The 14165-nt window shown below is 43.5% G+C and overlaps 1 protein-coding gene across 1 annotated transcript; it reads left to right on the forward strand.

Moving 5' to 3' along the window:
- Nucleotides 1–257: 257 nt before the first annotated feature.
- Nucleotides 258–13822, forward strand: NDUFA8 (NADH:ubiquinone oxidoreductase subunit A8). Its single transcript, XM_086328361.1, has 4 exons — nt 258–302; nt 3646–3809; nt 9711–9876; nt 13685–13822. The coding sequence occupies exons 1-4, from the start codon at nt 258–260 to the stop codon at nt 13820–13822; spliced, it is 513 nt and encodes a 170-aa protein (XP_086184487.1).
- The last annotated feature ends 343 nt before the right edge of the window (nt 13823–14165 follow it).

Consider the following 14165-nt stretch of genomic DNA (forward strand, 5'->3'; position numbering starts at 1 on the left):
TAGTATAAATTAAGTACTCCAATAAAAAAAAAGAGTGCCGATTGGGTGTAAGGAAGAGAGAATAGGACTAGAAGGTTGCTTGTAGATTGTGGGACTTTTTCTGCCCCCCTTTCCACACCTGCAGACTGTATAAACCTGGTGTGCAGTGAGGCTGTTACGGGGACAGATAAAGAAGGGTGTTGAAATTCTGTGTTCTTTTGAGACAAAGGGAGCTGAATGGATCTGAGAGGGTATTCACGGTAAACAGCTGTGCAAGGATGTGGTTTATGCTGGAACTCAAATCAGTCTTAGTGAAGAAGCAGGTGAGGGCTGTTGGCAACATCCGTGGTCGCGATGTAGTGGCAAGCCGCGCAACGGGAGGTCACAGTCTCTCCTGCCAGTTCTCTGCTTGCCACTGATGTGCCATGCCATCTTGAGCACTTGGCTCCTCTTCCTCAGGAAATAAGTTCAGTGAGTTCTCAGCCTTGATTTCCCTGCAACAGGGTATTCTATTATGTGCTCAACAGCATGGGCATGCCTAGATTGGAGTAAGACATTGGCAAGGAAGTAAGGCAAAGAAAGCCATAGACTTTTGGTGGCATGATAGCTGTGGAAGCATCAGAGTAATTAAATCAGCCATTTAAAGATGTTCTAAGGCATTCAACAAGGAAATCAATACAGCTAACTTAATTTAAAAAATATATTAGGCTTTAAAAATAGTTTGTCTTGATTTTTAGTCTCCCAGCCCTCTATAGATAATACAGCAAGCAAGCATGTACCACTCAACTAACTGAAATAAACTGTTATCAAAAACTGGAATGCAGAATTTTAACAGATGTGTAAAGAAACTTATTAGAATTGTCATGGCAAATTTCACTTCCATCCTAAATTCACCTTTGCTTTGATAATTTTAACAGTTGTAATATTAGTGTCGTGTTAGTCGCTCGCTCAGTCATGTCTGACTCTTGGACCCCATAGACTGTAGCCTGCCAAACTCTTCTGTTCATGGAATTCTCCAGGCAAGAATACTGGAGTGGGTAGCCATTCCCTTCTTCAGGGGATCGTCCCAACCCAGGGATCAAACCCAGGTCTTTTGCATTGCAGGTGGAGTCTTTACCATCTGAGCCACCAGGAAAGCCCATGTAATAGTAGTCACAGCCATAACTTTATTCTCTTCCTATAGTGTTTAGATGAATTATCTTTTCATCTTTTCTTGCCTTTGGTCTTATTAAAAATAATAATAACTTAACCTAAGGCTATGTGAAGTTTGTAAAAAATGAAATAATAAAAATTTTATTATTATAAATAATATAAAATTATTCTCATGCAAAAATTCTTGATATTTACAAATCAAATCCAGTGGTATCTTAAGCATAATGCACGAGGACAGACTAGATTTTACTCGAGTACACTGGATCGGTTTTAGAAAATCTGTTAATGCTCTTCATGACATTTATAGATTAATGAAAAATAAACCTGAAAATTTCAGTCTTTCCTGGTGGAGGAATCAGCAGTGAAACAAAGCCAGTTATGATTAGAAAGAAACTTCCCTAATGAGGAACGTGTAGGCAAGTATATCCCAGACACCAACAGCCCTTATCATGCCAAACTACTTTAAAGTTGGGAACAAAGCAGGGAAGCCTGCCATCATTGCTGTTTCTCTGTGTCATCCTGGAACTTCTGGTCAGAGCATTAAGAGAGGAAAGGAGAAGAAGGTAAAGAAGTAACTATCAGAGAGGAGGGCTTCCCTGGGGGCTCAGATGGTAAAGAGTCTGCCTACAATGTGGGAGACCTGAGTTCAGTCCCCAGGACAGGAAGATTCCCTGGAGGAGGGCATGGCAACCCACTCCAGTATTCTTACCTGGAGAATCCCCACGGACAGAGGAGCCTGGTGGGCTACAGTCTCTGGGGTTGCAAAGAGTCGGACACAACTGAGCGACTAAGCACATCAGAGAGGAAGGGAGGCAGTTTTTACTTGTACATGGAAGCTTTTCTGTTAATCCTCTGGAGTTGCCTATCAGAACTGATGAGAGTTAGTGAAGTATGGCTGTAGAGAAGATGCAGTGTACAGACTAGCAATAACTAACTTGAAAATGTAAGGGAAATATAACCTATCTAGAGAGTATCCAAAATATGAGAACATTAAGAAATAAATAAGAAACATGCAAGATTCCTGTATGGGAAACTAATTTTAACCGAGGGAAGTGAGAATGAGCTAACTGGAGAGACATACTGATAACTATGTTCTGGATGAGAAGGATCGCCCAGATAGTCTTAACCTCTCCTGTAACTGTTACATCCCTTGCTGCCTGTCTGGAGTGAGTGCTATGCACCAGGTATAAAAGCCACTGGTGCCCCCAGAGAGCACCCTCTACACGACCAGCCCCTTGGCTGTACCAGCCTCATCTCCCCACTCCTGGTCCATACTTCCTCCTTCAGCCACACAAACCCAGTCTCTCCACCCCATCCTCTCCAGGCCTCTGTGTCAGGGGTTTCCTTCCCACGGCTAGAAAAATCTGCCCCCCTTCCCCAATTTCTCTTTCTGCTCTCGTTCCCCAGCTGCCATCACAAGCCAAGTATTTAATGCCTTGTTTTACCCTGTCTTGTTCTCATTTGTGACAGCTCCTTGTGCTCAGCACTGTTTTGGGTGCTTGGTGGACCATGGTAAATATCACCTTAATTAGAATTTAGGGAGAATGGGCATCTCTACAGTAGTGGACTTCTGTTGAAAACAAAACCCCTGCCCTCTTGGAGCTTACGTTCCAGTGGTCACAGATCGAGTGACCACAGGTGCTAGCTTATCTAAGATGATCAGGGAGAGACTCTCTGGGGAGATAAAATGTGAGCAGAGACCCAGTATTGTAAAAGTGCCCTTTCCATTCTAATTTGATATATAACTAGACTTAGCACGACTGCAATGCAAACTATCGGGGGAGGGGTGCTCATCTGTAAGAACAGCTGGACCAGTTTTGAAAAGGAGGGCTGCTGAGGAAGATGGTCTTCCCAGACAACAAACAGTAATTAAAACTGCCGCGGTACTGGTACCGGAAAAGAGGCCAGCGGGACCCCTGCTGCAGCAGCTGCTAGACAGGCTCTGGGCAGTATGGTGAGCTGGCTGGCTACTCTGTGCTTCTCGAGAAACTGCTGGGCTGCGAGTGAGTGCGACTGGTGTAGTTGTAGGGATGGCTGCCTTGAATACATTCTGAACTTCACAAAGTTCACAAATGCAGTACTTTATTCTTAATAATAACTTGGTGGACTATCAGCTCTCATTGGTCCCCTCTGGTCTCTAATCTTCTGTGGGGATTCTGTCATCTTCTGGAAATTTTACATATCTTTCCACTGTTATTCCTGGAAAGGAGACTCATCCATGCTCCTCAGGGTTGGTTCCTCCCCTTACATCCCCGAAGCCTCCATCTCCCTTCAGAGTTCTGCTTTCTGTCTCACAAAGATCTAAGGATTCTGTTGGGGCTGCCGTTCCCTTATGTCTAAAGTGGAAGTTGGTGATATCAGCCTGATGAGATTATTACACAGGTGTGTTTTCTGGGTCAAGTCAGAACAAGAGTACCTTCCTGTTCCCTCTGCCTTGATGATCTCAAGGAGAGGTTGAGGACCTGGTGTTCTGGTCACGAATCTGTGATCCTTCTCCCCCGTCCCTCTCCCCAGGTGAAAGTCAGTTCGTCTGTGCTGAAAGCTGCGGCCCATCACTACGGAGCTCAGTGCGACAAGCCCAACAAGGAGTTCATGCTATGCCGGTGGGAAGAGAAGGACCCCCGGCGATGTTTAGAGGAAGGCAAGCTTGTCAACCAATGTGCCCTGGAGTTCTTCAGGTAGGATCTTTTCACCTAAGTGCGGGTGGGCTGAATCATCAAGGTGTGTGTTATCTTCTTGGTGAATGTCCAGCTAAATTAAGTGGAAGGATAATTTTACTAATTCTGGTAGGAAATAGAAGGCTTTGCAATCAGATAGACCACTATAAAGCTCACAATTGTTATGTGTTTTTATTATTTGGCATGTTCTTTTTCTTTTTTAATTTTTTTTGAAGTTGAGTTGATTTATACTGTTAATGTGGCATTACACAATGTTACTGATTTCTGCTGTACGACAAGAGTGATTCAGTTATATATATGTGTGTTCTTTTTTTTTAATATTCTTTTCCATTATAGCTTATCACAGAATATTGACTCTAGTTCCCTGTGCTATACAGTAATATCTTGTTTTTTTTAATCCATCCCACATATAATAATTTGCATTTCTGTATCTGTGAGTCTGTTTCATAGATGTGTGTGTTTGTGCTGTATTTTAGATCCTGCAGATAAGTGATATCATACTGTAGTTGTCTCTGTCTGACGTCACTTAGTTTAATCTCTAGGTCTGTCTGTGTTATTGTAAATGGCATTATTTCATTCTGTTTTATGGCTGAGTAGGATTCCATTGTACAGGGTTCCCAGGTAGCACTAGTGGTAAAGAACCCACCTGCCAATGCAGGAGATGAAAGGGATGCAGGTTCAATCCCTGGGTCAGGAAGCTCCCCTGCAGGAGGGCATGGCAACCCACTCCAGTATTCTTGCTTGGAGACTCCCATGGACAGAGGAGCCTGATGGGCTGCAGTCCACGGTGTCGCAAAGAGGTGGACACGACTGACGCCACTTAGCGTGCAGGAGTCCATTGTGTACACCCACCCTCCCACATCTTCTTTATCTGTTCAGTTATTGATGGGCGTTTAGGTTGTTTTCCATGTCTTGTCTATTGTGAATACTGGCATGTTCTTTAATCTCTGTGAATTACAATTTCCAAAATAGAGTAATACCTGTTATATAAGATTGTTGTGAGAAATTTGAAAAGGCACATAAAAGCAACTAAGAACAGTGCTTGCTAGCTGTCAGGCATTCACTAGTTTGTTATCATCATCATTACTGTAGGACACACAGTTATGATGGAAAGGAAGGTGTGTTTAGAGTCAAATGTTTAGATAGGCCACTGAGTACTGTAAGTAGAAAAAGTCCAAATTGTAATTGTAGGAAAATGTTTTAATAACCATATTAGTCAGAACTCAAGGGGACAGAAACTGAATTCATAAGGAATTGACTCATGTAAGTGTAAAGTCCAAAAATGGGATTGGCATCAGGCAGGGCTGGATCCAAGGGCTTAAATAATTTCATAACTACTTGGTGTCTTTTTGCTTCACCTCTTCTCCCCTCAGTTTCTTAGTTCTGCTTTTCTCTATCAAACTCATTTTCAAAGAGACTTTCCTTGCTGTAGCAGAAATGGCCTCTAGCCACTCGAAGCTTCTAGGCTCCTTACTTAGCAGACCCAGATGGAGTGCCCCCCAGTAGCATGAGCTGAGGTTCCTGGAACTGAGTCTCATTGTCCTGGCTGGTCGACTTCATGTATGTGTCTCTGAATTAGTTAGGTTTTGAGAGAGAAAATACTGTGACTGGGCAAGCCTTGCCGTAAGTGGGGAGTAGACTTAGACTCATATGAATCACATTGCCAAGCCATAGGGAGTGGTTGTTCCCCAAAGGAGAATCTGAAGGATGTTCCAGAAGAATGGGGAATGACTGCTGACTAGACAAATGAACAGATGTCCCCTACAGTGACGTAAGAGCTATTCACACAATAGCTGTTTTCCTTCTTTCTTGCTTTTGCTGTCTTTGTCTACAAGCAGAGATACTTTGTACTTAAAAGTCATAGTGTGTGTGTTCATTTGAAATACTCATTTTTCTCTTGAAACTATTGGAAACATTCTTTCAAGTTGCTCCCTCTTTGTGATCATAATTTTTCAGTTCAGTTCAGTTCAGTCGCGTCCCACTCTTTGCGACCCCATGAATCGCAGCACGCCAGGCCTCCCTGTCCATCACCAACTCCCGGAGTTCACTCAGACTCACATCCATTGAGTCAGTGATGCCATCCGGCCATCTCCTCCTCTGTCGTCCCCTTCTCCTCCTGCCCCCAGTCCCTCCCAGCATCAGAATCTTTTCCAATGAGTCAGCTCTTCGCATGAGGTGGCCAAAGTACTGGAGTTTCAGCTTTAGCATCATTTCTTCCAAAGAAATCCCAGGGCTAATCTCCTTCAGAATGGACTGGTTGGATCTCCTTGCAGTCCAAGGGACTCTCAAGAGTCTTCTCCAACACCACAGTTCAAAAGCATCAATTCTTGGGCGCTCAGCCTTCTTCACAGTCCAACTGTCACATCCATACATGACCACTGGAAAAACCGTAGCCTTGACTAGATGGACCTTTGTTGGCAAAGTAATGTCTCTGCTTTTGAATATGCTATCTAGGTTGGTCATAACTTTCCTTCCAAGGAGTAAGCGTCTTTTAATTTCATGGCTGCAGTCACCATCTGCAGTGATTTTGGAGCCCAGAAAAATAAAGTCTGACATTGTTTCCACTGTTTCCCCATCTATTTCCCATGAAGTGATGGGACCGGATGCCATGATCTTCGTTTTCGCCAACTTTTTCACTCTCCTCTTTCACGTTTATCAAGAGGCTTTTTAGTTCCTCTTCACTTTCTGCCATAAGGGCATTTTTAATGGCTGTCTAATATTCCACTGGTAGATAAACCAGTCATAATGTACCTTATGATTCTTGTTACTAAACATCATTGTTGATTTCTGTTTTTGATTGTTTTGGATAAATCTGCAGTGGTTATATTTGTGTAGAGATCATTTTCATTTTTTAATTAATAAATTAGCATACATTTCCCGCAATGAGATTATTCTTTAAAAGGCTTTGAACATGATTTATGGCTCTTGAATTACAGTTGCCCTGTCTTTTGAAGTTGGGTCAGTTTATGCTGTACTCAGCACTGTATCCTGATATGCGTCACCAGCATTGCATTTGATTTAAACATTGATAGGTACAAAATGGTATTTTATTCCTGCTTGAATTTGTATTCATTTGATTGCTAATAAGGTGGAATATGTATTCATTTGAAAGCTTTTTATTTTCTAAGAACTTTGGCAAAGCATTTTTCCTTTGACTCAAAGAAAGTATGTATAAGTGAGAAGTGTTTGGATTTCACAAGCTTCCAGGATGCTGAAGTCTCCTGCTGTATGAACTAGTAGATAATTGTTTGTTCATGTAGGTGCCAGGGTAGCAGAGTCCAGATCACAGCCTCAGTGCCAGAGTAATGGTTTGCACCCTTCTTGTGCCACAGCATATTGGAGGAGTGCAAAGTTCCAACTGGTCGTGCTAGCTCACTACCAAGCATGATTCTCAAGTCAAGGTTTTGTGTAGTCGCTCAGTTGTGTCCGACTCTTTGCAACCCCGTGGACTGCATGCAACATGCCAGGCTTCTCTGTCCATCACCATCTCCCAGAGCTTGCTCAAACTCATGTCCATTATTCAGTGATGCCATCCAACCATCTCATCCTCTGGTGTCCCCTTCTCCTCCTGCCTTCAGTCTTTCCTACCATCAGGGTCTTTTCCAGTGAGTCGGCTCTTAGCATAAAGTGGCCAGAGTATTGGAGCTTCAGCTTCAGCATCAGTCCTTCCAATGAATATTCAGGATTGATTTCCTCTAGAATTGACTGGTTTGATCTTGCTGTCCAAGGGACTCTCAAGAGTCTTCTCCAGCACCACAGTTCGAAGGCATCAATTCTTCGGCACTCAGCCTTTTTTATTGTCCAGCTCTCACATCCATACATGACTACTGGAAAAACCATAGCTTTGACTCTGCGGACCTTTGTAGGCAAAGAAATGTCTCTGCTTTTTAATATGCTGTCTAGGTTTGTCATTACTTTTCTTCCAAGGAGCAAGCAGCTCCTTTAATTTCCTAGCTGTAGTCACTGTCCACAGTGATTTTGGAGCCCAAGTAAATAGTCTGTCACTGTTTCCATTGTTTCCCCATCTATTTGCCATGAAGTGATGGGATCAGATGCCATGATCTTCATTTTTTGAATGTTGACTTTTAAGCCAGCTTTTTCATTCTCCTCTGTCACCTTCATCAAGAGGCTCTTTAGTTCCTAGTTTCTTTAGTCAAGGTTCAGTTCAGTTCAGTTCAGTCACTCAGTCGTGTCCGACTCTTTGCGCCCCATGAATTGCAGCACGCCAGGCCTCCCTGTCCATCACCAACTCCCGCAGTTCACTCAGACTCATGTCCATCGAGTCAGTGATGCCATCCAGCCATCTCATCCTCTGTCGTCCCCTTCTCCTCCTGCCCCCGTACCATAGAAGTCTAGGTTAGTGAGACTAGAGATAACTCTGAAAAGCTCCCTAGGCTTTGACATTCCTTCTTCCTTCCTCTTGTACCTCCTGTCACCCTTCCAAAGGTTATTCTCAAAATACCTGGAAGGGTGTCAGTTACACCCTGGAAGGGTGTAAGAAACTGATATCCATTGGTTGCCTTACAGGAGCGGGACTGAGCAGGAATGAAAAGCCAGTTTTTCTTTTGTATTTTCTTCAGCCACCTCTGAAGTTCTTATGTTAAATATGATTCCTGTGTTCATTGTAGCTAGGTTCTTGGAAAATGACAAGTAAGTTCTTCATTATTATTCCAACAGAGGAAGGAGGCACTCTACGCTTCTTCCACTGCCTCAGATAGCCTTTTACATAAAATAACAGTATTTTATTCTTGCCTGAATTCGCATTTATTTGATTACTAGCAAGGTTGAATGGTAAGAGAAGGGGAATTTTGCAAAATAATGGCTTATCCCTTTCATACACAAGTTACTTTTCCTTCAACCACTTTTGGTGACCACAAAATGAATTATATTTTATGTTGCTTCTTAAGAGAGCAAATATAGTTTAACTTCCTTATTAATGACAAGAATTAATCTCTGTTTTTGTTCAGTGCACAAGTAGAATGAAGTCCTTGAGCTTTGGAGGTGTGGAGAGTGGTCTGCCTCTACACTGATTGGCCCCCAAGATCAGAAGATCCTTGTCAATTTGTGAATTTGCTTTTTATAATTCCGTCTCCTCCTTTGTCATTTTCTGTCGCCTCTGACTTCTGTCAGCACCACATCTCTGAGTATGCCTCCCTCTCTTCTAAAATTTCAAAGCTGGTAAACTTTAGAATTGGATCTAAGGGGAATAAATAGGTCCCAAGTGAGTTATCTGAGGAAAATATATACACCTTAGACCTTTTTTGTTTTAAAAATATGTATTTATTAATGTATTTAGCTGTGTCGGGTCTTAGTTGCAACACGTTGGATCTAGTTCTGAATCCAGGCCCTCTGCATTGGGAGCATGGAGTCTTAGCCACTAGAGTACGGGGAAGTCCCAGGTGACAGTCTTTTGGAATTTCTTTTTATTTATTTTTGCTGTATAAAGAAATTAGGTCGTGTGCCTCAGATCTTTTTTTTACATATTGATCCTCAACCTGAGGATCTCCAGGTTGCCTTGCAAGTGAGGTAAGAGTACTCTCATACCTTTCAGAAAGCAAGGCTGTGTGTTTGAGGTCTGTATCAAATTTTTCCCCACTTTTTTGTTTTTCATGGTTCTGCAAAGAGCTTCCCCTAACCAAGGGCTTCCCAGCTGGCGCAGTGGAAAAGAAAATGCCTGTCAGTACAGGAGACCCAGGAGATGCTGGTTCGATCCCTGGGTCAGGAGTAGGAAATGGCAACCCTCTCCAGTATTCTTGCCTAGAAAATTCCAATGGACAGAGGAGCCTGGCAGGCTACAGTCCATGAAGTCGCAAAGAATCAGACGTGACTGAGTGCGCACGTGCATGCACACATGCACACACACACACAGACGCACACTCCTAACCAAGCCCTCTTTTCCAGGCAGATAAAGCGGCACTGTGCGGAGCCTTTTACGGAATACTGGACCTGCATCGATTACTCCGGCCTGCAGCTATTTCGTCGCTGTCGCAAACAGCAGGCGCAGTTTGACGAGTGTGTGCTGGACAAACTGGGCTGGGTGCGGCCGGACCTGGGGGACCTGTCAAAGGTAACATGATTTCCTGCTGGTCTTTCTCTCCCTGAGGGTGGGGAAAGGCAGGAGGAGGTCCAGAAAGGGTCTTTTGTGAGTTCAGGTCTGATGTGACAGATCCAAACTGACCAGACAGCTCAGCTAGGGAGTGATTATCCACAGCCCAGAGTTTACTTAGTAGAAATGCGCCTTTACATAGATCTTCCAGCATGAGCAGGTTTCTTATTGGTTAATTATTAGTAGCTAACTGAAGAACAGTAGGGAGTAGATGAGGATAAAATGTTTAAGGGGCTCGGTCAGTTGAAAACATTGAGGTTATTATGGGGAAATGGGTTTGAGGTTATGCCTGATTTTTCAGGAGCATACCTGAGATTTTTTTTTTTTAAGTAATACCTGTAGTTTTAAAAGCATGTTTTCCTACTTTCTCCTTTATTTCCTGTCTCAGCTGTGATACCACCATCTATTGAAACCTCAGAGCTAGAAGAAACCTAAACATCTCTCTTCTTCACTTAGCCCTCTGTCTTCCTTTATCCAGTCCTCAATTCCTCTAGATCAGCATCTCCTGGAATATTATTTTAAAACCTCACACTGTCCTCACTTCCTGGACAGGCGTTCTTAACTGGGCTACATGAGCTTCTGGGAGGGCAGGGTGGATGACTATAGGCATGATCTGTGTGGAAAATAAATATGACTATCCATTAAAAAAAAAAAAAAAACTTTTCAAAGGGGCTTCTTATTTGCTCATAAAACTGAGCATCCCCTCTGTATCCTGAGACGCATGGCCCTTTGTGATCTGAACTGTCCCTGCTTCTTAAGCATCGTCTCCTCCATTCCTTCTGGGAAGCATAGGTAGCAAGGCGTGGCGGGAAAGACTGGTTTGAAAGGAATCTGAAAGTAGGTTTGAATCTTAGTTTCATGACTTCATTGCTCTGGGATCTTGAGCAAATTGCTAACCCTCTCCTCTCCTACCACAGTTATAAGATGGGACCAGTATTAGTCCCTGTTTTTCTGTGGGGATTAAGCTAAGGAGGTTATGTGAAGCCCCAGCATGATGTTGACCCATAGGCCCATAATTATTCATGTTTCCTTCCCTTTGTGTGTGGCATCTGTGGGTGATAGTTGGGTCTTAAGCTTGTTGCCAGAAGTAGAGGAATGATTTAGCAATTTTATTTGGTATCTGGCAAATATTTCCTTCAGATACCTTCTTTTGCTGCAGTGAACAACTTATTTATTTTTACTTTTGAAAAATTTTTATTGAAATATAGTTGATTTACAGTGCTGTGTTAGTTTCAGGTGTACAGTAAAGTGATTCAGTTATACATGTATATTAATATGTATATATATTCTTTTTTAAAACATATTCTCATCATTAGATGCTCTTATTGTATACTGAGTATAATTCCCTGTGCTATACAATAGGTCCTTGTTGGTTATCTGTTTTATATATAGTAGTGTATATATTCTGATCCAAAGTGAGCAAATTATTTTTATTTACTTTTTTAAGAAATAATTATTTTTATTTAGTATTTATTTATTTTGGTTACGCTGGGTCTTAGTAATGTGGCACACGGGATCTTCCATCTTCTTTGCATTACACAAGATCTGTTAGTTACGGCACACAGGATCTAGTTCCCTGACCAGGGATTGGACCTGGGCCCCCTGCATTGGGAGCTCAGAGTCTTATACACTGGCCCACCAGGGAAGTCTACCAAGTTATTTTGAATAGTTGATAATTCTAAGTTGGAAAGTGGTAGAACTTTTACCTCTAATAAAGAAAACTGCCTTTTCTTATTTCTGTCTCATGAAAGGAGAATTTACAAATCATGCTGTTAAGAAAGTATATTTATTCCTGAATCTTTGTATTAACCCTTTTAAAAAACCTTGCAAAGAAAAAGGTATTGTTACTGAACTCTTTCCAGAAGTGTATTTCATAAGAAGATTACCAGCTTTGGTTATACTTGAGTTTAGTCTCTAAGAAGGGTCGTAACTGGCCGACAGAGTCTGTACTCAGCATCGCTCACTCGTGCGTCCTGGCCCCTGGCCTGCCACGTGCACCTGGTGAATTCCTCGTCCAGTCGCAGCTCAGGTGTCGGGTCTCTGTGAAGTTTCTGCCTTTCCTAGGTAGGATTGCGCTCTCTCTCCCGTAATTCCTTTGCCCTGATAATGTTAATTTTGAAAATAACTAATGAAGCATCTGCTCCATACATTAGGCGCTTCACGTGTGTTATTCTAATAACCCTGGGAGCTACTGTTGACCCCGTTTACAGATGGGAAATTGAAAGTTCAGTCAGATCCCCAAGGTCATTTACCTAGTAATTAGTTTGACCACATGCTTCTGCTCCTTTTGTTTTGAGTCTGGTGCAGAAGAGGAAGTTGTTTCATTGTCCCTTCCACAGTAATTTGTCCTTTAAAGGGGCCCTTTTATTTTCTCTAGATTTATTTCACAGACATCTTGAATTCCTTAAAGGAGCTTCAAATGCCAGCTGGAGGCATTTGGAATACTCTGTCAAGCAACAAGGAACCATTAGTGATCTCTAATTATAGCGGAGAGATGAGAAAACTGTTTTAAAAGCAAATGAAAAACTATTCTGGACTTGTAGTCAGAAGACTGGAGTTCTAGCTCCAGCTCTGACATTTACAGTGTCCTGATCTTAGACATGCCAGCATCTCTGCTCCTCTTCTGTGGACTGGAGATAATTATACCTCGGAGGGTGATTATAATAAGAATTGTGAGACTGTGTCCATGAAAGCTCTGTTCACAATAAATGGTGTTTGAATTTGTACATCTGGGAAGATTGATCTGGTTGTATCACATGGGGCGGCTTAGGAGACCACTAGATAACAAGACCGTTAATAACTGTGGCCTTCCGTCTTTCTGCTTCTCTGGGCCCATTTCCTCATCTTTATAGTGAGAACAGTTTCTGCTGGGTGTTTGATGGAGACTTCTGTGGGCTAATGGGGGTGTAAAATTCCATCTTCCTCTCCCCTTGAACCCCAGTTCTGTGCTCTACCCTCACCTGGCCCGTTGGCTCAGCACCCCCAGTCTAGCTTTTGCACACTCTGTCCTGGCCTACAGATGTGATTAAGTACTTCCTTGCTCCAGTAGCATCTGTTGCCACTGGATTAAAATTCAAACGTCTTTGCATATTTTTCACCGCCCTTCATCATCTGGCTCCTGCGTCCCAGCATCTCTCAACATGTGAAAAGCACAGGCTCTGGAGCAGGCAGAGCTGGCTTCAAGTCCCGGTGCTTCCGCTGTTGGCCTGGTGGCCCCACTGAAGCTGCAGGCTGACTCTGAGGAGTGTCAGCACGAACTGGAATAATGTCTTCAACGACAGGACCAGGCGCACAGCCTGTCCTTTGGCTGTTTAAGGACGTGCCTCCCTCCCTATCTGTGTACTCTTGGTTTACTTGGAAGGTCTTTTCTTCTCTGCCTTCCTGATTGGTTCCTATTCATCCTTCAAGATGGAGCTAAATACTCCCCCTTCAGAAATAGTTGGGGCCCCTGGAGGACAGCGGGTGGGTGGAGGTCCTGTTTCTCCCGCCCCCCACCCCCGTGACTTGCCTGGGAAGCCCTCGGGTATGGCCTCCTGTCTGGCTCCCGCAGCGAGGACTATGTGAATCTTGTTCCCTTCTGTATCCTAACTTCTTCCATACGGAGTGGCACAGAGTAGGCGTTCTTCAGTGTGTATTCAGGGTGGAGTGTGATGTGCTAGGGCTTCAGAGATGAGGAGGCAGGGGCAGAGAGGAGACCGGTAGGTGTGTTTGTGGCCACAGCTCCTACACCTGACTCTCAGCTTCCCTTTTCCTCTTCTTCCCTCCGCAGGTCACCAAAGTGAAAACAGACCGGCCTTTACCAGAGAATCCCTATCACTCAAGAGCGAGGCCAGAGCCCAACCCTGAGGTGGAAGGCGATCTGAAGCCCGCCAGGCACGGCAGCCGCCTCTTTTTCTGGACCATGTGAAGATGGGTCCGTGGCCCCACACCCAGGCACGCGCCCAGGCAGCGGGCAGTGAACTCTCCCACCGTTTGCATCAACCGATAGAGGGCTCTTTCCGGGATCACAAACATTAACCAAAACGTTAATTTATGTGACTTGGCAGTTATTCTATACCATTTCCTGCCCATTAAAAATTTTAAAGGAAACAGTTGTATTTTATTATGTTTTCTATAACCTTCTGGCCTTTAAAGATGACTTCCCCTTGCTTTTTCTCCTTGTGGTCCTGCCTGTTCCCTCGCTCGCTCTCTCTGTTTTAAGTAGGCAACTGCCAGTGCAGTAGGGGAGCCTCATGGGATCACGGACAGGT

This window comes from Bos grunniens, chromosome 11 (assembly GCF_055505025.1).
Source record: "Bos grunniens cultivar Pamir isolate PY7600 chromosome 11, Bosgru_T2T1.0, whole genome shotgun sequence".
Taxonomy (NCBI): Eukaryota; Metazoa; Chordata; class Mammalia; order Artiodactyla; family Bovidae; genus Bos; species Bos grunniens.